Raw genomic sequence first — 21,292 nt, 5'->3', positions numbered from 1 at the left:
TATCAAAATATACACATACATATATACACATATGCACATATACACTGTTTTAGAAATCCCAAGAACACCAGTACCTCCAATTCCAGCCCATCCCTACAGGGTTCTTGTCTTCCTACATTTCATGTTTGTATGTTCCTTGTTGCACAGTGAAAACCCTGGCTCCAAACAGCATTGGCATATTTACTCATTTGCTAAATCTTATGATACATCTAAAATAGTTTCAGAATTGCTTTATCATGCCACTATAGAAAACAAACCTGCTAAAAAGAGTTCAGGTCAAGATTTGTTTGAGGTTCTCTCCCCTACTGTATCCAAGACTGAGGGTGTATAGTCATATACTGGGTTTGTAAGTTACTTGGTGTAAAAATGGCTTGGGGGCAGTGTCTGACCTCCTTCAACCCCACAAGGGTCTGCTCTGGAACTGGCTGTCTTTTAAGGCAAAACTGACCAGTTCCCTTGGTAGGCCACAATTACCCTATCACACAGTTACCTGGGTAGGAATTACAAGACCATGTGGCTAGAAAGGCCACGCACAAAAGTAATTAATCGCACAGCACTTGGGTTAGTTTTGTTGTTGTTGTTTTCCCTTTAGTGTGTTTTTGTTATTCGTTTAAAAGACAACCAGGTTCATTTTGTTTTAGTCTGCGTTCAGTTTTACCCCCCTCACCCACCTATCCTTGTTGATTTAATTTTGTTGTTTCAATATGTAGAACATTAATTTAGTTCTGAAAGTCAAAACTGTCCAAAAAGGTAGGTCTACTCAGAGAAATGAAACTCCCTCCTATATCCCTTTCACCCTTTTTCTGCCCCCCTCACCCTCAGCACCTTGTAGGTTGATCAACCAGTTTTATTGTTTTCTGGTATCCTTCCTGTGCTTTTTTATAAGCAGATACATGTATTTTCTTATTTCCCCCTTTTTTTTGTACACAAAAGGTAGCATATAATATACATATGCTGTTTTGCAGTTTGCTTTCTTTACTTAACAATATTTCCTGGAAACCACAAGTTATCAGTTCTAGAGAGAGCTTCCTCATTCTTTTTTACAGTTGCGAGTACTCCATTGTATGTATGTGCCGTATGTCCTATCCCTGGACATTGAGCTTTCCAATACTTTGCAGTTCAAATAATGCTGCAATGAATAACCTCTTGCATGTATGTTTTGGTATCGTTGGAAGTGTGTCTTTACAGTGAAGTCCTAGAAGTGGTATTGCTGGGACAAAGGGAAAATGCAAATTTCCTCTCTATAAAAATTGCACTGTTTTGGATTCCCACCAGCAAGGTGCAAGAGTTCGTATTTTTCACAGCTTCTCTAACAGTGTATTGTCAAGCTTTTGGATTTTTTGCCAGTCTGATAGATGAGAAATCGCACCTCAGTGTAGTTTTAGTTTGATTCTTTTATGAATGAAGTTGAGTATCATTTCATATGCTTAAGGGCCACTTTATATCTCCTTTTGTGAATTATCTGTTTATATCTTTTACCCATTTTTCTATAGGACTTTTGGTCTTTGCTTTTCTCTTGGTTTTTAAAAATTCTTTGGACGTTAGGGATTAGCCCTTTATGATACGTATTGCAAATATTTTCTCACACTTTAGATTGATATGGTTTTAAAACTCCCTGTATAATTCTACCAATATATAGCCAGGATTGAGAATCACTAGGGTAGTTTAAACAATACAAACTGGAAGTGGATTTTAAAGGTAAACGCATAGAGAAAAGGACAGGGACTGAGGGCTCAGCGTTGGGGGACACCAGTAACTTGGGACAGAACGATTGACAGGAACCTGCAAAGGAGACAAACAGTCTTGGATATTGTGTATTGTGGAAGTCAAGGTAGAAGAGAATCAAAAAGGGACAGCATTGATTACTGCAGCCCTGGGGAAGAGGAAGAAGAGGTCGTTGGATGTGGTAATATGATCTATGTCCTTACTTTCCAGCATAACTTCATGCATGTTCGTTGAGGCTGAGAGAACTCTCCCAATCTCTGTGCAGTGATTTTTTTCCAGCAGTATTGTCAGTGTCTATAGGAGGCCTCTCCTGACAAACAGAAACTGAAAGGACATAGCTCAACTGTATCATAACTGGGGCATATTTTTCAGTCAAGAAACATTTATTAAACTCCTATTAAGTGCCAAGCACTGCTCTAGGCACAGAATATAACAACAAAGACCCCATTTTAAACTTGTGCTTCTCCCTCATCACTTTCTAAAAATAGGAGGTTTCCTTTCCACCCATCTAGTTTGTCATGCAGCCTCAACTCTGGGACAAACTTAGTATTTAGAATTAGTTAGGGAAAAGCACTCTTGAGAAAAATGGAATCACTAGCGCCAGCAAGGAGCTCTGCTTCAAAAATGGTCCTCTCTGTGTTTGTGGTATATTCTTTGTCCTCTCCTTACCCCACATCTGCCCACCATCCTTACTCTTTTATTTTTGGTAACATGTCTGGTGACTGTGTGTTTGGGCATAGAGCAAGGAGCATAAACTGGAAGAATCCTTGTTGGCCATCACTTCTGGCTTTTAAAAAAACAGCAGTTTTGTGAGGAAGATGAGTAAGACCTTCAGCCTTGATGGGAGGTTGAAAAGCAGACATCAGCAGATGAGCAGCTCTGTGCCCAGAAAATCGGAAAACCTTACTTAGCCTGTACCACTTGATATCATAGTTAAAGGTACCTTCTCCACGCTCCCGATTCCCTCTATGCTGGGAAGTGCAGTTAGCAAAAATATTTCCTTGGTTGCTCTCAAGGCCAACTCTAAGTAAGGCCTCTTGCCTTCCTTAAGGTCAGAGTGAAAGTCTGTAAATTTAAATATACTCAAATGTAGAAATATAATAAGTGAAGTACATCTCACTCCAGAGAGCCTGGCACAGCCCCACTTTAATGTGCTGATACGTATCATCTGAGCAGAAGGCTTTCCTTAGCTTTGAGAATAGGCATGTAAGTGGACGCATAAGCCATCTCTTGATAACTCCCTGCTACAGACATTAGGCTGGGATTGGTCAACAGAAGCTTAAACATCTGGTCAGCTCAGTCCTTTGGGGTGGTTGGTGTTTTCTAGACACCCCATCAAGATTGATTGGCCTCTTAACTGAATTAGCCAGATGTGTGGGCATTGTGTGCCCTTTCCTCAGCCTCCCTCCAGTGTTGTTAGATGGAAGCAGACATGTGATTAGCATGTTTGAAGATGATGTGTTTTTAGTGCATGAACAAAAGCTGCCGCCTTCTGCAGAGACTGTGGCTCTGCCCGAGACGTCAGCAGTATAATTATGACTGCTAAATTCAGCCCAGACCCAAGGCTCTGCTGCCTTGGTCTCAGCTGTCATTTGTAGGAAGGGGGAGGGGAGTTGCAGAAGCCCAGGGACCCAGGCTCTTATTATAGTCCACTTTGAACTATGCTTTATGCAGAGCCTTTCCTTCCCCACTGACAATTGCTTCCAGCTGCTCTGTGGCCACAGAGGCTACTGCCATCTCTGGGGGCAGTCTGTGCTGGATTGTGGGGACAGAGGGATGGGGCTAACCTTCTGAAAGCCCAGGAATTGCAAGAAACTTTCCCAAAATGAAAATGAGCTGAGATCCCCTCCCTTCCAGTCCCTGTCTTACATGCTGTGCAGAGCATTATCCTTCATCCAGAAAACCCCATTCCTTAGCTTTGCATTGAGTAGAAATCCTTGGCAGGAGTTTTTGCTTTTGCCCTTCCCCTCACCTAAATCTGTATGTAGACTATATTTGAACATCCATTTCCATGCTTTTTGTACCCCTGTTTTCTAACTAGACATTTTCATGTCTCTAATAGCTCTGTGGATCCTTAATGTTCTACAGATGTCTCATACTCAAGGTACCCAAACCTAACTTCCCTTACATTTTCTTCTGTATTCCATATTTGGTGAATGGTACCATCATCTATCCAGTCACCCAAATAAGAAGCTATTACAAGTAAGTCTGATGACTTCTCCCTCACTTTTCACCAAGCGCTGTATTTCCTAGAATTTTATCTCAAGTCCATTCTCTCCTCTCTGTCCCCACCACCGTAATTCAGGCTTCATCATCTCCCACCTGGACTACTCTAACAGCCTTCTTGTTGGTCTCCCTTCCTTCAGTCTCCCCTCCAAACCAGCCTCTGTCATGAAAAACCCTGTTGCTCCCTTGTGTTAAAATCTTCAGTAATTCCTCATGCCTATAAGGTAAGCATGCAAAGCACTGTGCAGTCTGGCATGAATCTTCTACCAGGTTGGGAATGAAGACTTGCTTTAGGGTTAGGACCAGAGCTTGGTGAGTCCCCTGGGAGGATGCCTGCAGCCAAGTGAACCTGGAGGGACAAGAACCAACTCTCTCCCACAGGCCCACTGAACCGCTCACTCTTTGCCTAGCATAGTGTTCTTTCCTGCCTCCATACCTTTCCTTGTTCACTTTTCTCTGTCTGTCCCCACTTCTTTCCCTACATCTTCACCTGTCAAACTCATATGTAGCCTTCAAGATCCAACTCATTATGTCTCTTCTGTGTAGTTTTCCCTGGCTTGCCCACATGAAGTGAATCACTTCTCACTCTGTTCCCCCACAACACTTTTAGGGGGCTATTTTTATTATTTTAAAAATTGCAATTGTTCATCTGCCCAGAGACCAGAAGAACTAGATAGTGCTTGGCTACCACTACCAACTGTTACGATCAGAGCCAGAATAGATGGACCTTGATAGAACAGGAGAAAAACATGGAACAGAACTCAAATTCTTAAAAAGTCCAGACTTACTGGACAAGTTGAGACTAGAGGACTCCTGAGACTATCTCCATGAGATATTCCTTAAACCCTGAACCAAAATTATCCCCTGAGGTCACCTTTTGCAAATTAACAGATTGGTATACAAAGTAAAAGATACTATTCTTGAGTACAGTGCTCCATTAAAAAACCATCTATATGAGGCCAAAAACCAAACCCACTGCCGTTGAGTTGATTCTGACTCATAGCGACCCTACAGGACAGAGTAGAACTGCCCCGTAGGGTTTCCAAGGAGCAGCTGGTAGGTTCAAACTGCCCTTCTTTTGGTTAGCAGCCAAGCTCTTACCACTGTGCCACCAGGGCTCCAGAATAATAATACCAAAAAACCAAACCCAGTGCCGTCAAGTCGATTTCGACTCATAGCGACCCTATAGGACAGAGTAGAACTGCCCCATAGAGTTTCCAAGGAGCGCCTGGCGGATTCGAACTCCTGACCCTTTGGTTAGCAGCCATAGCACTTAACCACTACGCCACCAGGGTTTCCAGAATAATAATAGCTACTGGGTTTTTGGGTTATTATTTGTTGAGTTCTTGCTATCTACCAAGCTCTGGAATAAGACTTCTAGCTTCTTTTTATTTTGTGAAATAATTCTGTGAGGTAGGTACTTACTCTCTACATTTTCTATGTGCATGAACAAAGGCATCAAGCCATTAAGTAATTTGCCCAAGGTCCACCACTAGTAAGGGGCAGAGCCATTGTGGTATACCTGTAATTATGATCTCAAGGGCAGAATTCCAGTCGTGTCACCAGAAACTACACAAGTTCTGGCATGAAGTAGGTGCTCTGAATGAATGAATGAATGAGTGAATCCGTGTTCCTCCCATTGAGCTTGCCTTCGGGCTTAAGAGGGACTGGCTGAGCATCTGTAGCTTATGCCAAGAAATACGGATTTTGTCTCATCTCCTAATGCCCAGCTATACACAGACATGTTCCCTCCCACTCAGTAACAAACTGCCTGGAACCCTTTCCTGGCTCATATTTACAAGAGAATGTGATAAATTCCGTATTGATCCCTCCTGTTCCACTGTAAATTTTGCAAAAGATGATTAAATAGAGCAATAGAGTCTGCAGGCATTGTGGCTCAATATGTTGTGGACTGGTGTATCGACCTCCTCCATCCAAAGGCAGCCAGCGCCTATCCCTGCTGCCCCAGACCAGTAATTAAAATCCTGTGAGACTGGGATTTAAAATCCAATCATATCTCTGAATCAAGCCTTCTAGCCTCCCCATGTGACGAGTGCAATAAGGTAACGGCAGGAGCATGTTTATGTCTGTGCTGAAGCAGTCCCTGTAGAGTGGGTAAGAAATGGAGAGTTGGGTAGGCCTGCTGGCTAAATCACTTCACCCTGACACCACAGCCACTTGTAAGACAATCTGTAGGTACAAAAACAAGTCCCAGCCAAAGACCAAAACTCAGACTATAAGAACAAAACATCGTGCACAAAAATTCCCAAATCGTGTTTCAGCATACACTTCTGTTCCCACAATCAGTAGTTGGTTTGGCCTTGGTTAAACTATTTATGGCCTTTGGTAACTAAATAGGTGTTTGAATTTCCACAGGAACTCTTTGACTCAACCTAAGCTGAAGCCAAGCTACTCTGTTTAAGGCCTGTATCAGGATACAAGATACTCTTGAAATAAACTTGTCCCTCTCTCCACATCAGGATCACATATTCCTTGAGGGCAGAGACAATGTCTCCTTATTCACCTTTGTATCCCTAGCACCTAGCACAGTGCCAAACACATAGAAGGCTCTCAAAATATATCTTTGAATGAATGAATAAGCACAAAGTACCGATTATCTTAAGAAAACATCTGTAATCTCATAGTAAGTAGTATACCTACCAAGCAGTCATCCATTTAGTGCATGAACACTTGCAGTGCTAAGGAGCTCATTTGTTCTTGAGGCTTCTCATAGTCTGTCTTTAGATGGTTAAAACTTTCCTATATTCAGCCATATCTGACTCTGCTTCTAAGGGTCTTAATTTTACCCTTGGATTCACACTAAGTGATTCTAATCCCTATTCCACATGATGACTATTCAAATACCTGAAAATGGCAGGTATGTTTTCCTGAACTGTTTTATGTCCAGCCTAAACTTACAGTTCCTTAAACCATTGTCCTCTCATGGCTTCTAAACCCTTTGCTGTCTCCATCACTGTTCTCAGAACAATCTCTACTTTTTATCTTCCAAAACCCATGACTTTCCCATTTATCTCTAATTTCTATCTCACCTGTTTCGGTTATTAATGTCAGTCTGTCATCAAGTATATTTGGGTCCCTTCCCACCTTAATGCCGGCTGCAGATTTGATAACAGGTCATCCTTGGAATATCCAAGTTGGGGATAAACATGGTAAAGAGGATGGAACCTATTTGCTGCTAGTGGAAACTTCTTTCCAGCTTGCCTCTGATTTATCAGTCAGCCTACCCACCCCTTAGGTCTGGTTAATCCACCAGTCACTTACTAACCCTCGGAACTGTACCAGCATACAGCCCACATTTCTCCATTGTGTCTACAGGGTTGTTCTGAGACATTCCATCAAATGCCTGCTGAAGTCCACATTTACCCTAATTCTACCTGATTGAGCAAACAGGTAATCCTGACAAAGTAGAGAGGATATGAGATTAGCCTGGCATGACTTGGCTTCTGTGACCCATGCTATTGCCTAGTGATCATCACCATTTCCTTTTCTGGACGTTCACAAAGCATCCCTTTGATAATACATCATTTGAGAGACAGCATATACATGTGAAAAGTATATAATCAGATAAATGCTCTAGGGGTTCAAAGGAGGAAGTGATCCATGTAGGTAAGAGTGGTCTGGGAACGCTTCTGGGTTGGGGAAAAAGAACTGGGCCTTGCCGAATGTAGAATCTGGATGGGGGCAAAGAGGAGATTGGCACCACTGAAAAGAACAGTCTAGTCCTTCCAGTCAGTGCTGGAAGTGAGAGCTAGAGGTTTGCCCAGAGTCAGCACAGGTGGGTGAAAGGAGCCCTGGACTGGTAGTCCTGGCTTCTAGCTCAGGCTCTGCCACTCAGTCTCTGTGACCTTGGAACTTAACCTTCCCTTCCCTAGTCTTCTCCAGTCTCTCAAGACTCTGCTTACTCATTGCTGCACCTTCTGCTCTTCTCCCAGCTGGTGGAGATGGTGATTTCCGGTCTCCCCAGCTATATTCCGTGTGGCTCCCCTATAGGAGGAGGGGGAGTTGTCGTCATCTTCATCTCCTCACCACACCTGGACACTTACCACACCACGTTGTCATTGTTTCTGTCCCTGCTTGTCTCCCACCACCAGTTTCCAAGGGCAGGACCTAGTCTGATTCTACTGTGTGCCCAGCCCCTGGCCCAGAGTCAGTGCTCATTGTGCTTTAATGGAATGGCTGAATGCAGCCATGAGACAATACACTCTGTTCCTGAACTTTAGAAATTCACCTCCCTGAGGGCAAGGAATCCCATCAGTGTCCACTGGGAGGGAGACTAGGACCTACTGGGTCACCATTGACCAGGTGAGTCCTGAATGGGAAAAAAGGGAACCCCTTTTTCTCCCTCTTCAGTGAAGCCGTCTATCCCAAACCTACCACTAGAAATTCTTTTAAGTTGTCTTTGGAGCACCTGAGCACCCTGAAATGGGAGAGGAAAGATGACTTTTTCCTCCTTTTGAATCATCAGGCCTTTGAAGGTTTGCACTGTATGGTGGAAAACCAGACCTTGTTTCTTTAAAAAAAAAAAATTTTTTTTTATAATGTAAAATTTCAAACATATACGAAAGAGAGAGAATAGTATAATAAAAAATCCAGTTTTAAATCCCAGCTTTACTCTTTACCTGCTGTGTGACCATTGGTAAATTGTTTCAGCTCTCTGAACTCCTATTCTCTCAGAGTCTTTGTATGCTAAAGAATTCAGACACTGTATATGAAGGCCTTCTACCAACAAATGTTAGTCTGTCTCCTTTCCCCTTGCTCTCCCCCTAGGCTGAGTTGAGTCATCTGTAAAATAAATAATAAATAGTAATGCTCCTCCTGCCTTCTTCATCAAATTGTTGCTAAGGATTAAATACATGAGCGTAGTTAGCCCAGGAGTGGCATGTAGTAAGTGCTCAGTGAATGTTCTTGTTTACAGGGAAGCATATCTGCAGGTGCGCATGCGTGTGTGTGCACATATGCCAAGCAATGCTCAGGAGTGAGGTTTATGGAAAGAGTTTAAGATAAGGTATCAGGAGACCAGGGCTCCGTTCCCAGTTCTGCTGTGCTTCCTACAGCATTCTGGACAAGTCTGTCCTCTCTCACCCTCAGCTTCTGGGAATACAGAGGGGTACTGGTCAGTCTCTGACCTAAGGTGCCGCATACAGACTAGCTGTGAAGATTAAACACAGACATGAAAATGGCAGGACAGGACCCTGGAGGTGTAGGCCAGGAAAGGAAATAACTAGGGAGGACTACGGGAGTATAAGGACTAGGAGGACTGAGATCGGGAGGAGAAGACTTCCCAGAGGAAGGAAGCATCAGCACTGGGCCTGACCCCAGTGGGTAAGATCTAGATCATACGAGAGACAAGGGGCAGAGTTCCAGGCCTATGGAGTGTGGAGATGAGTGTGGAGACAGAGAACGTGCATAGCTTCTCTGATGCTTCCTTTGATGAGGAGTTCACATCCAAAAAGAATAATAGATCAGTCCGTATTGACATCTCTGAGTCCACGTTGACATCTCTGATCACGAGAAAGATTTCTCATATATTTCACAAAAAACTTCTCATTGGTCAGTCAGCTATATAAGACCAAACAGTTGACACTTACCCAAAAGCAAAGATGAGAAGACAAGGAAGGGAAGGGAAGCTAGATCAATGGAAACAGAACAAACAGAATGGAAATACTGAGAATGCTGACACGTTGTGAAAATTGTAACCAGCATCATGGAACAATTTGTATAAAAATTGTTAAATGGGAACCAATTTGCTGTGTAAACTTTCACCTAAAATACAATAAAATGTTTAAAAAGGAACTTAACCATTAGAGATAGTAAACAGACTGTTGAAAGAGAGAAAATCAGGACATAAAGGAGCTGGTAGTAAAAATGGAAAGGAAAAGTACATGTAAAAGTTATTAGAAGAATGCCGTAAAGCCAGTCCTGTTTTTCAAATCCTTTTTGAACTTTTTATCTTATTCAGTCCTCACAAAACCCCTAGAAGTGGACAGGGCAGCAATCGTTACCACCAGAGAAGTAAGGCAAGTGCCCCAGATCACATAGCCAGTGCGTGATACTCTCCCTGCTCCCCCTTTGCCCCTGACTCCCCAGTCTGATGCTCCTGCTGAGAGCTGGGAGTGAGTGGGCTGAACGTAGAGAGAAGGGGTGAGTCAGGAAACTGCTATGGTTATAGAATTGGATCTCTAGGAGAAGGGCAGTGTGGCTGCCAGAATTGGCGGGTGGGGGAGTGGGTGAGTGTATCAATATTATTGATAATAATAGCTTAACACGTTTGTATAGTGCCTTTGCTGTTGGGCTTTTTGTTGTTGAAACCCCTCTTTTACATGTTATCTTCTTTGATATTCACAGAGGTAGGCAGAGGACCAAGTCAGGGTGGTAGCAAGGAAATCTAGAGAGGAGGGAGTGACTAATCTCCTCCCTCCTTTCTACCTCCCAGACCTTATGAGCTCTTCCTGCCAACACAGAGAAGATCCGATTCCAGACACACACACCCTTCCAGTGATTTCTTCCTCCCTAATTCCCACACTCTCCTCAGGCAGAGCAAGTGGGCCTCTCTCACCAACCCTTCCTCCTCACTTCCTCACCCACAGAGCACAGAGGGGGTTGGATCCTGGCCTGACCTATTCTGCCATCCAGGCGCAGAGGTGTCTAGGACCATCAAAGAGACTAGCGGCTTTGGCCTGTTGGAGCAAAGGACGTAGTCACGGACTTGCTGTCGGAAGAGCTCTCCTGGAGCAGAAAGGATAGCCACATTCTGTGTGGCCTCAGAAGATAGCACGATAGAGAGAATATAGTTCATCTGTTTGGCAAATATTTATTGAGTACCTCTTCTGTGCCTGGCCCTGTGCTGGGTACCGAGGATTTAACAGTGGATCAGACACAGTCCTGACTTCTCAGAGCTCCCAGCCTTGGAGGGAGACAGACAGTTTTAATGCCGAGTGATCAGTGCAGTAAGATAGAAGCAGAAGGGCCTGTGGGAACACAAAAGAGGGTACCCAGGCTGGAGTGGGAGTGAAACAAGAAGGCTTCCTGGAGGAAAAGCCTGAACCGAGTCTTAAAAGATGAGCAAGTGTTTGCAGGAAGTGAGGTTGGAGAGAGAGGTAGGGACTCAGTATGAGAAGGAATTGCCCTATTGAAGGGCCATGAACTTGGTTGAGCCTTGGTACTGGGAACATTCAGGGGAGCCAGGGTGACCACCTGTTTCTGATGTAGTGGAGAAGAATCTCTTAGGGAATTAGAAGAGCTCACCATTAAGGTGTTTTTCCACTTGAGAATCTATGATTGTATCAAATCAAAGGCTGGCACTGTGCCAGAGAGGAGCAGGGCGCTCTCTGGGCACAGGTGGGCGAGGCCTTCTCTTCCACTAACACCATCCCTACTGTCTCTCCCTGCCTTGGGTGATGAGACCCAAGCCAGCCACATGGCACCAACAAGGGTCAGCCTCTGACCCCCCACCCTACTTTCCTGGCATAAGTCCTATTGACAGATTCTCAGAATCTGAAGGAATTCAAGACAAATGGTTAAGAGGATGGAGTTAATAAAATTTGAAAAATTGAGGCCTGTCACTCCAGTAAACTTTTTTCAATACCACTGACAGAAACATATTTCCCCAATGAGTGACCTTCCACAGCTGTAGCGGGCAGGCACAGCCACAGCAGTGCTGCCAGGAAGCCAGTCTGCTATTTATCAAATATTATAAGCTGGGACACACTAATCTGGAGCAGGGAACGAAGGGGAGGGGTCCTGCTCCGTACTGCCTGGGGTGCTCCAGGTGTTTGCCCCAGCCCCAGACAGCCAGTGGGAGGTGACGGATGGCCTACGATTAGCACTCCCCACCTCGGTCCAGCCCTTCACTTGCTCCCAGAGGCCTGGCCCTCCAGACCAGCTGCTCAGCCCGGAGGGGCCCTGGGTGGGAGGCAAGGGGAGGTCAGGCCAGGGCACAGGCTATCCTGATACCCCTGGAGAGGGCAGGCGGGTGAGACCCAACGTGGTTATTTATTGGAGTGTAATAGTTTGTGGCCGTTGGCCGTGGAGGTGAAATCGATCAGTTGTAGAAGTCAGGTTCTATCAATTATTACAGCAATTAGTCAAGTCAGAGAGAGGGTACAGGGGTTGGGGGACTCATATTAGATGGACATTATCTGTGGTGCCCCACCTCAGCCTTCCTAAAGTGGAAACAGACGTGCCGCCCTGAGGCTCCAGAACCTTTGGGATCTGGACTGACTTACCCCCTCATGAGTGGTCAGAATGGGGTCTGAGCCGAGAGCCTTTTGGGCTGGAGACAGGCCCACCACCGCTTTGAAAGGCGCCCCTGTGCTGGCTGGTCCAGGTGCAGAGATGTCCAACCTGTCCCCATCCCGTCCTTTATGAGAAGTGACATGACTCCTACTAGAAATTACTCAGTGGCCAGTGTTTATGGTACACATTTTTCATTCTGTAAGCAAATATAGATCACTGACAGCACTTGTTTGAAGCAGCTAATCTCACCCTCTTCACGTTATTCTACTGTCTTCCCCCTCCTCTTTCTCTTTCACCATTTCTTTCTCTCTTCCATATCCATTTCTCCTCTCTTCCCCCCTTTGCTCTTCTTTTTATTCCCTTCTAGAGGACTCTTTCTAATCTCCTGCTTCCACTCCAGCCCATATCCAGTGACAGAGCTCCCCTTGAGGCTGCCTGAGAAAGGAAAGGCCTTTTTATCACTTAATTGTGGTTCCCTTTCTACACTGCGGAAACCCTCGTGGCGTAGTGGTTAGGTGCTATAGCTGCTAACCAAGAGGTCAGCAGTTCAAATCCACCAGGCACTCCTTGGAAACTCTATGGAGCAGTTCTACTCTGTCCTATAGGGTCACTGTGAGTCGGAATCGACTTGACGGCAGTGGGTTTTGGGTTTTCTACACCGCTGTTGTATGGAGCGCTGGAGAAAGCTGTCTGCCACTGACCCCTTAGCCCTTCAGACCCCCCTCAGTGCTAAGCACCAAACAGGAGGGCTGGGCCAGGTTAACAAGCCCCTCAGCACTTTGTTCCTTCCTGAACCCCCACAGTACTGTCTGTCCTTCCTTCAGTGCACCGACCACACACATCCTGTGTTATAGCTAGGTACTCATTTCTCATCCCCATTAGCTCCTGCAGACTTGAACTCTAGGCAGCAGCCAATCTTAAAGACAGGAAGAGGGGTCTGCTAAATAGACATAGAAGGAAAGGTCACAGGAGTGGAAGGAAAACCTGAAAAGTGGTTTTATAGAACTCTAAGGAGAGAGTGGCCACGGTTTTAATTACTACAGAGAAGTCAAGAAATACTAAAAATAAAACTATTCATTGTCTTCACCAATCCTGCATCATCCCACATGCAGGGCCCCGCTTTTTGCCTAGTAAATGCCAACAGAATTGAAAGAATGAGGTTCCAACTGAGCCTCCGAGGACTTACCACAGACAGCCTCCTGACTAAGGAGGGTACACTCTGTCCTGTAAGTGATGAAAAGCCATGGAAGGATCTTTCAGCAGGAGTGTGTCATGGCCACCCTGGTGAGTGTGTGGAGAATTGGCATTTGGGAAATCTGGTGATAGGCTTGATTCCTGGTCTAAGCAAATAACTAGCTTTATGACCTTGGACTAGTTATTTCACTTTTTGGAGCCCAGTTTCCGTGTCTACAACTTGGGGATTTTAATTCCTATTCCTCGGGGTAGTTGTGAGGATTAAATGATACAAAGTATGAAGCACAGTGTCGGGCAAATAGTAAGTGTTCAGTAAATGCCGTGGCTATTATTACCATCATTATTATTAGCAATTTTGTCTAGTGAACACCTTTGTATTCTTCAAGCACAGCATATATGTCACTCTCTTTGGGAAACCTTTTCCCACAGAGTTGGTCATCACATAGTGTGTTCTCCAATACCACTTTGAGTTTACCTTTTTCAAAGTACTCATCACCTAGTACTGTAATCATCTGTGTCTAAGAGCTCCTCAAGAGCAAATATTAATGAATCTTTCACAACGTGACACATAAGTAAGTGCTTAGTAGTGTTTATTAGGAAACCATTAGAGTGGTCTAGATGGCTACTAGAGCCACAGTAGTGAGAATGATGAGGAGATAGATTCAGTAGGTATTTAGGTGGCAAACTCAAACTGTTTTGAGACCAGAACTCAGGAGGAACAAGATCGGGGGCAGATGATGAAGTTTTGGTTGGGGATATATTAACTAAATGCTGTTTATGGGTGATCGGATGAAGATGTTCAGCTAACAGATAGAGATTTGAGGGTCATCAGTCCCTAATTGGTAACTGAAGCCATGGGAGTAGATGAAATTACCTCTAGAGCCAAAATAGAAGCCAAAGACTGAACTCTAGGTAGCCTCCACACTTAAGGAACTGACAGAGCAAGAGGAGTTAGCAAGAGACAAAGGAGAAATGGTCAGAGAAGGGGGAGGGAAACCTAGAGAAGTATGGTATCGTAGAACTCAAAGGATGGAGTGGCTGGGGTATCAGCTGCTATGAGAAGTCAAGTAATATAAAAAGAGATCTATTCATTGTTTTTTCCAGTGAGGCAGTCAAAAACATTGAAAAATTCTGAAGGCATTTTCCAGAGCATGTTAATGGAGAGATGGAATGGAAGCCAGGTTGAGTGGGTTGAGAAGTAAATAGGAGCTAAAGATCTGGAGTCAGCAAATGTAAAAAGCTCTCAAGGTGTGTAGCGATAAAATAAATCTGAGGGAAAAGCAGGCTTAAAGGAAATATTTTTAACAGGGAAAAAATTTAGTCTATTTGAACCAAGAGTAAAGAGCAATGAAGAGAGAGGTTGAAGATACAGATAAAAGGGAGCCTCGATGGCAGGTGGCCCCAGAGGAAATAGAAGTGAATGGGATCCAGAGCACCCAGTGAGATCATGCCATAAGGGTTCCACCTCTGAGGGAAGCCAGGGACACCTTGTCCCAGAGACTGGAATAGAGGAGAGCAGGATGAGGGGGAAAAGGTCTGCATAGAAGAAAGTTATTTTACAATTCCTTTATTTACTCTGTGAGATGTGGTTCCATAGCCTCATGAATCTTTTCTTCATGCTACTTATCAGGGTCTAACTTTACATATAATCATACGATTTTATATGATTAGTTCTGTTGTCTGCTTCCCCAGTAGGCTGTGAGTAGACGTTCTCCATTGGGTTCCCAGTGCCCAACATAGGGCCCAGCATGTGGTGGACGCTCAATTTATATTTGTTAAATGAATGAAACAGTTTGAAAACACAAATAGTGTGCTTCAAAGCACTATAAAGAAAATAGAAAGGCAACCCACAGAATGAAAGAAAATAGGGGTTGAGGGAGGGAGGAATGGGGAGTTGCTGTTAATGGGTATGGGGTTTCTCTTTGGGGTGAGGAAAGTGTTCTGGAATTAAATAGTGTTGATGACTGCACAACATCGTTAATATATATTAAAACCACTGAATTTTATACTTTATACTCTAATTGGGGTATAATTGACATACCAGTCTTATGATATAAGACTGGTATGTCAATTATACCCCAATTAAAAAATAGTACTAAATTTCTATCAGAAAATAAGGTTGTGTATAAAAGTGTTAATTTTTCCTTATTGATAATAAAAGTTTCCATTACCTCGATTGTGCTTACTACTGTCTCCGCCTCTTCCCCCTCCTTCCCTCCTCCTTCCACACATATGTAAAGGTTTAGCCTCTTCCTCTGCAGCCCAGGCAGACAGCCACATTTAAATGCTTAACAAATGTTTACTCTTGTTGGTAAGTTTATAGGTTTTTTAAGAAGCAGAGACCTTCAAGAGGAAGGAACCATTTTATATCTTGGCAAAAATGTTTTCAAAGGCTGGTGTTGAGAAACACGTGATTTTTACTGTCCATCAACAAACAGTGGTTGGGCACCCACACTGAGGCCAGGCCCTGTGCAGACACAGCCATGCCTGTGGGTTTACGTTCCCCTGCCAGCACGTGACTTCTTAACACTTATTTCTATACGGTGCTTCCCTAACAAGAAAGAAGCTCAAGGAATACTAATTAACTATTACTTTAATGTTTCATTTGACACATTTGTTGAGCATCTGCTGTGTACAAGGCACAGCTTTCTTGGGATTCTGTCTTTCTGCCTTGATAGGAGTGCCTTTGGGGCAGGGCTAGATCTGAATCTTCGGTGTCCCCAGGCCCCACTCATTCAGTGTTTGCCAAATTGAATGGGATGGATGGCTTTTGAAGAGGAGAGCGAGGTGCCCTCACTGACAGCGTGGAGGGGCAGAGCAGCCTTACTCTCCATGCCTGCAAAACCTTGCGCGAAGTAGACACTTTATACAGGCTTATCGGCCACAGGCACCCGAGAACGAGAAGGTGGATGCACGGCCCCTAGCTAACTTTTTGTCATACTCAGAGTACTTTGTCTTCAAATCACAGGCACTAAGGATTGGGGGAAATGCCACTGCCCTCCTCCCCACCCCACCCCACCTCACCCCACCCACCCACACACACACACACACACACAGGCACATACTAACAGCTACGATTGTTAAGGGCACTGAACTGTGGTCTGGCATAACCAGGTTGCTGGTGATGCCCACATCCTTCCAGAGGTCTCAGCTGACTTTGGCAGGCAGGAAATGCCCAGCAATCAGAGAGTATTAAAAGAAGAAAGGAACTGGAGAAGAAAGAGAGGAGCTTTTAATTAATTGGGATATTCTGTGCTTTAGAAACAAACGCTTTTATATATCTTTGTGAGTGAATTTCATCTGTAATCAGATGTATTTGAAAATGTGAGCATGTTAATGAATGTTGTATATGTGAGTTTGTATGTTCATATGTATTTGTGTTGGGATGTATTAATCTGTATTTGGTATATTTGTTTGCATGTTCAGTTGTGTGTATTTGTGTCTGCATAGCATACCTGTGTGTGCATAACGCATCTACATGAGCATGCAGCACTTCTCCATACGGGTAGAGTGTTTCTGCACATGTGCGTATGCTGTATATGTTGTTGTTGTTAGGTGCCATCAAGTTGGCACCACCTCATAACAACTGTATGTACTACAGAACTAAACACTTCTCGCCCTGCACCATGCTCGCAATCGTTATGCTTGAGCCTGTTGTTGCAGCCACTGTGTCAGTCCATCTCGTTGAGGGTCTTCTTCTTCGCTGACCCTGTACTTTACCAAGCATGCTGTCCTTCTCCAGGGACTGATCCCTCCTGATAACATGTCCAAAGTATGTAAGACGTAGTCTCGCCATCCTTGCTTCTAAGGAGCATTCTGGTTTTACTTCTTCCAAGACAGATTTGCTCGTTCTTTTGGCAGCCCATGGTACCTTCAGTATTCTTCGCCAATACCACAATTCAAAGCCATCCGTTATTCTTCGGTCTTCTTCATACATTGTACACCTTTTGCATGCATATGATGAAATTGAAAATACTGTGGCTTCTGTCAGGCACACCTTAGTCTCCAAGGTGACATCTTTGCTTTTCAACACTTTAAAGAGGTCTTTCGCAGCAGCTTTGCCCCAACACAGTGCATCTTTTGATTTCTTGACTGCTGCTTCCATGGGTGTTGATTGTGGGCCCAAGTAAAACGAAATCCTTGACAAATTCAATCTTTTCTCCGTTTATCATGATGTTACTTATTGATCTAGTTGTGAGGATTTTTGTTTTCTTTATGTAGAGGTGTAATCCATACTGAAGACTGGGGTCTTTGATCTTCATTAGTAAGTGCCTCAAGTCCTCTTCACTTTCAGCAAGCAAGGCTGTATCATCTGCATAACACAGGTTGTTAATGAGTCCCAATCCTGCTGCCCCGTTCTTCTTCATATAGTCCAGCTTCTTGGATTATTTGCTCAGGACACAGATTGAATAGGTATGGTGAAAGGATACAACCCTGACACACACATTTCCTGACTTTAAACCACACAGTATCCCCTGTTCTGTTCCAACAACTGCCTCTTGATCTATGTAGAGGTCCTCATGAGCACAATTAAGTGTTCTGGAATTCCCATTCTTCCTAATGTTATCCATAATTTGTTATGATCCACACAGTTGAATGCCTTAGCATAGTCAATAAGACACAGGTAAACATCTTTCTGGTATTCTCTGCTTTCAGCCAGGATCCATCTGACATCAGCAATGATATCCCTGGTTCCATGTCCTCTTCTGAATCCGGCCTGAATTTCTGGCAGTTCCCTGTTGATATACTGCTGCAGCTGCTTTTGAATAATCTTCAGCAAAATTTTACTTGGTGTGGTATTAATGATATCGTTCGATAATTTCCACATTCAGTTGGATAACCTTTCTTGGGAATAGGCATAAATATGGATCTATTCCAGTCAGTTGGCCAGGCAGCTGTCTTCCAAATTTCTTGGCATAGACGAATGAGCACTTCCAGCCCTGCATCTGTTTGTTGAAACATCTCAATTGATACTCCGTCAATTCCTGGAGCCTTGTTTTTTGCCAATATCTTCAGTGCAGCTTGGCCTTCTTCCTTCAGCTCCTGATCATATGCCACCTCTTGAAATGATTGAACATCCACCAGTTCTTTTTGGTATAATGACTCTCTGTATTCTTTCCATCTTCTTTTGATACTTCCTGCATCATTTGATATTTTCCCCCATGGAATCCTTCACTATTGCATCTCGAAGCTTGAATTTTTTCTTTAGTTCTTTCAGCTTGAGAAATCCTGAGCACATTCTTCCCTTTTGGTTTCCTATCTCCAGGTCTTTGCTCATATCATTATAATACTTTACTTTGTCTTCTTGAGTCACCCTTTGAATCTTCTGTTCAGTTCTTTTACTTCATTTCTACCTTTTGCTTTAGCTACTCGACATTCCAGAGCAAGCTTCAGAGTCTCTTCTGACATCCATTTTGGTCTTTTCTTTCTTTCTTGTCTTTTTAATGACCTCTTGCTTTCTTCATGGATGACTTCCTTGATGTCATTCTACAACTCATCTGGTCTTGGGTTATCAGTGTTCAACACTTAAGATCTATTTTTTGAGATGGTCTCTAAATTCAGGTGGGATACATTTAAGGTCATACTTTGGCTCTTGTGCACTTGTTCTAATTTTCTTCACTTTCAACTTGAACTTGCATGTGAACAATTGATGGTCTGTTCTGTAGTCGGCCCTTGGCCTTGTTCTGACTGATGATATTGAGCTTTTCCATCATCTCTTTCCACAGATGTAGTTGATTTGATCCCTTCGTATTCCATCTGGCGAGGTCCGTGTGTATAGTCGCCATTTACGTTGCTGAAAAACGGTATTTGCAATGAAGAAGTCGTTGGCCTTACAAAATCCTATCATGAGATCTCTGGCATCATTTCTGTCGCCAAGGCCGTATTTTCCAACTACTGATCCTTCTTCCTCGTTTCCAGTGTTTGCTTTCCAATTACCAGTAATTATCAATGCATCCTGATTCTCTGCTGGGTTTGATAATTTGTTGCAGTGGCCAATTTGGTCAATTTCAGACTGCAGAAGCTGGTTAAAAGTCTTTCAGTTTCTTTATCTGTGGCCTTAGTCATTGGTCCATAAATTTGAATAGTAGTTGTATTTACTGGGCTTCCTTGTAGGCATATGGATATTATCCTGTCACTGACAGCGTTGTACTTCAGGATAGATCTCGAAATGTTCCTTTTGACAGCGAATAAACGCCGTTTCTCTTCAAATTGTCATTCCTAGCATAGTAGACCATATGATTGTCCAATTCAAAATGGCCAGTACCAGTCCATTTCAGCTCACTAATGCCTAGGATATGGATGTTTATGTGTTACATTTCATTTTTGATGGTTTCCAATTTTCCTAGATTCATACTTTGTACATTCCAGGTTCCAGTTATTAATGGATGTTTGCAGCTGTTACTCCTCATTTTAAGCCCTGCCACATCAGCGAATGAAAGTCCCAAAAGCTTGACTCCCTCCACGTCACTAAGGTTGACTGAAATATATCAGACAATGTTCCACTGCTATTCGTAAGGTTTCACTGGCTAATTCTTTTCAGAAGTAGACTGCCGGGTCCTTCTTCCTAATCTGTCTTAGTCTGGAAGCTCAGTTGAAACCTCTCCACCATGGGTGACCCTGTTGGTATCTGAATACCAGTGGCATAGCTTCCAGCATCAGAGCAACACGCGAGCCCCCACAGTACAACAAACTGACAGACGTGGGAGATGCTATATACAGGAGCCCTGATACCCTTGACAACTGTTTTAGAAAGGACTAAGAACTGTCCCCCCAGAGTGGCTTGATGGGTTTTCCCATCATTCTACAATCTCTTAGGTTTTTATTGTTAAATATTTCCATGAACATTCCTCACACTGAAATCAGGTCCCTAAGCAACCTTCAAGGGAAGGATCTCACTGATCACTCATGGACCCTCTGACTATTTATCCTTCTCTTCCTACCAGGAGCCAATCCCTTGCAGAGGAATGAAATGGGACACACACCCTTGGATTATGCCCGAGAAGGGGAGGTGATGAAGCTTCTGAGGACTTCTGAGGCCAAGGTAAGATTCAGAGAAAGGAGGAGGCCTGTAGGCACTCCGTGCATCATTTAATCTCTTCACTTAATAAGTTATGTCAGGCTCCACACCAAAGGCCATTTGTCCTTAAGTGATTATTGTCTATTTAAATACAAATCTAACCCCCAGACTCATCAAGAACAGGAAGCAGCTCTGTCAGGACCAGGAAGAGGCCTGGCCCACTTCTGACTTCTAAAGATAAACCTTAGAATTCAGCTTTTGAGGTGATGGGCCTCCCAGTTCCTTTTCCCAGGAGGAGAGCTAGCCCAAATAGTATTTCCCCTAGGCCTCACGTATCCTACTACCTCCTCAAGCAGTTCTTTCCCATTATCACTCCTTCTAGAGCCATTTCATTCAATATGCACTTGGCTCTGTATCAGTCAGGATAAACTAGATTATGCTATTATAACAAACAACCCCTCCCCTCCATACACGCTCCAAAGAGCCTAGTCTAGAGTCTGAACCAAAAAAAAAAATCCCCATCTTAATTTGATCTTCTCAACCAAACTTTTAAACTCCCTGAAACTCCTCCCAGCCACGGAGTTAAAACTCAGGAAATACTTGGCAGAATCCAAGAACTAGAATCACATATTTCAGAACCAGCAGGAATCTTAGAAGTCATTAAGTCCAGTGATTGGAAATCTCACCAAAGCATAAACAAATCAGAGAAAAATAGAGCTGTTCCAGTTGAAGAGAAGGTGGACCAGAGCCCAGCCCGTTTGGCCCATCCCTTCCCTCCTGGGGTAGCCTCTGAAGGGGCTCTCTATGGGGCACAAATTTTAAATCACCAAACCACTGAACAACTGGCATGGGGAAACTGGAGCCCAGAGGTGG

General features: G+C 43.8%; 1 protein-coding gene across 2 annotated transcripts in view; it reads left to right on the top strand.

Annotated features, from left to right (window-relative positions):
* CLPB (ClpB family mitochondrial disaggregase) overlaps positions 1 to 21,292 on the top strand; it is a 174,636-nt gene that overhangs the window by 96,821 nt on the left and 56,523 nt on the right. For both annotated transcript variants that reach the window (XM_023538993.2, XM_010599603.3), the window contains one exon: positions 20,346 to 20,443. In XM_023538993.2, the coding sequence (XP_023394761.2) occupies positions 20,346 to 20,443 (98 nt within the window). The remainder of the gene's footprint in view (positions 1 to 20,345; positions 20,444 to 21,292) is intronic.

This window comes from Loxodonta africana, chromosome 7 (genome assembly GCF_030014295.1).
Source record: "Loxodonta africana isolate mLoxAfr1 chromosome 7, mLoxAfr1.hap2, whole genome shotgun sequence".
In the NCBI taxonomy this organism is placed as follows: domain Eukaryota; kingdom Metazoa; phylum Chordata; class Mammalia; order Proboscidea; family Elephantidae; genus Loxodonta; species Loxodonta africana.
The sequence above is the reverse complement of the archived record's forward strand: the minus strand, read 5'-3'. Positions and strand labels throughout refer to the sequence as shown.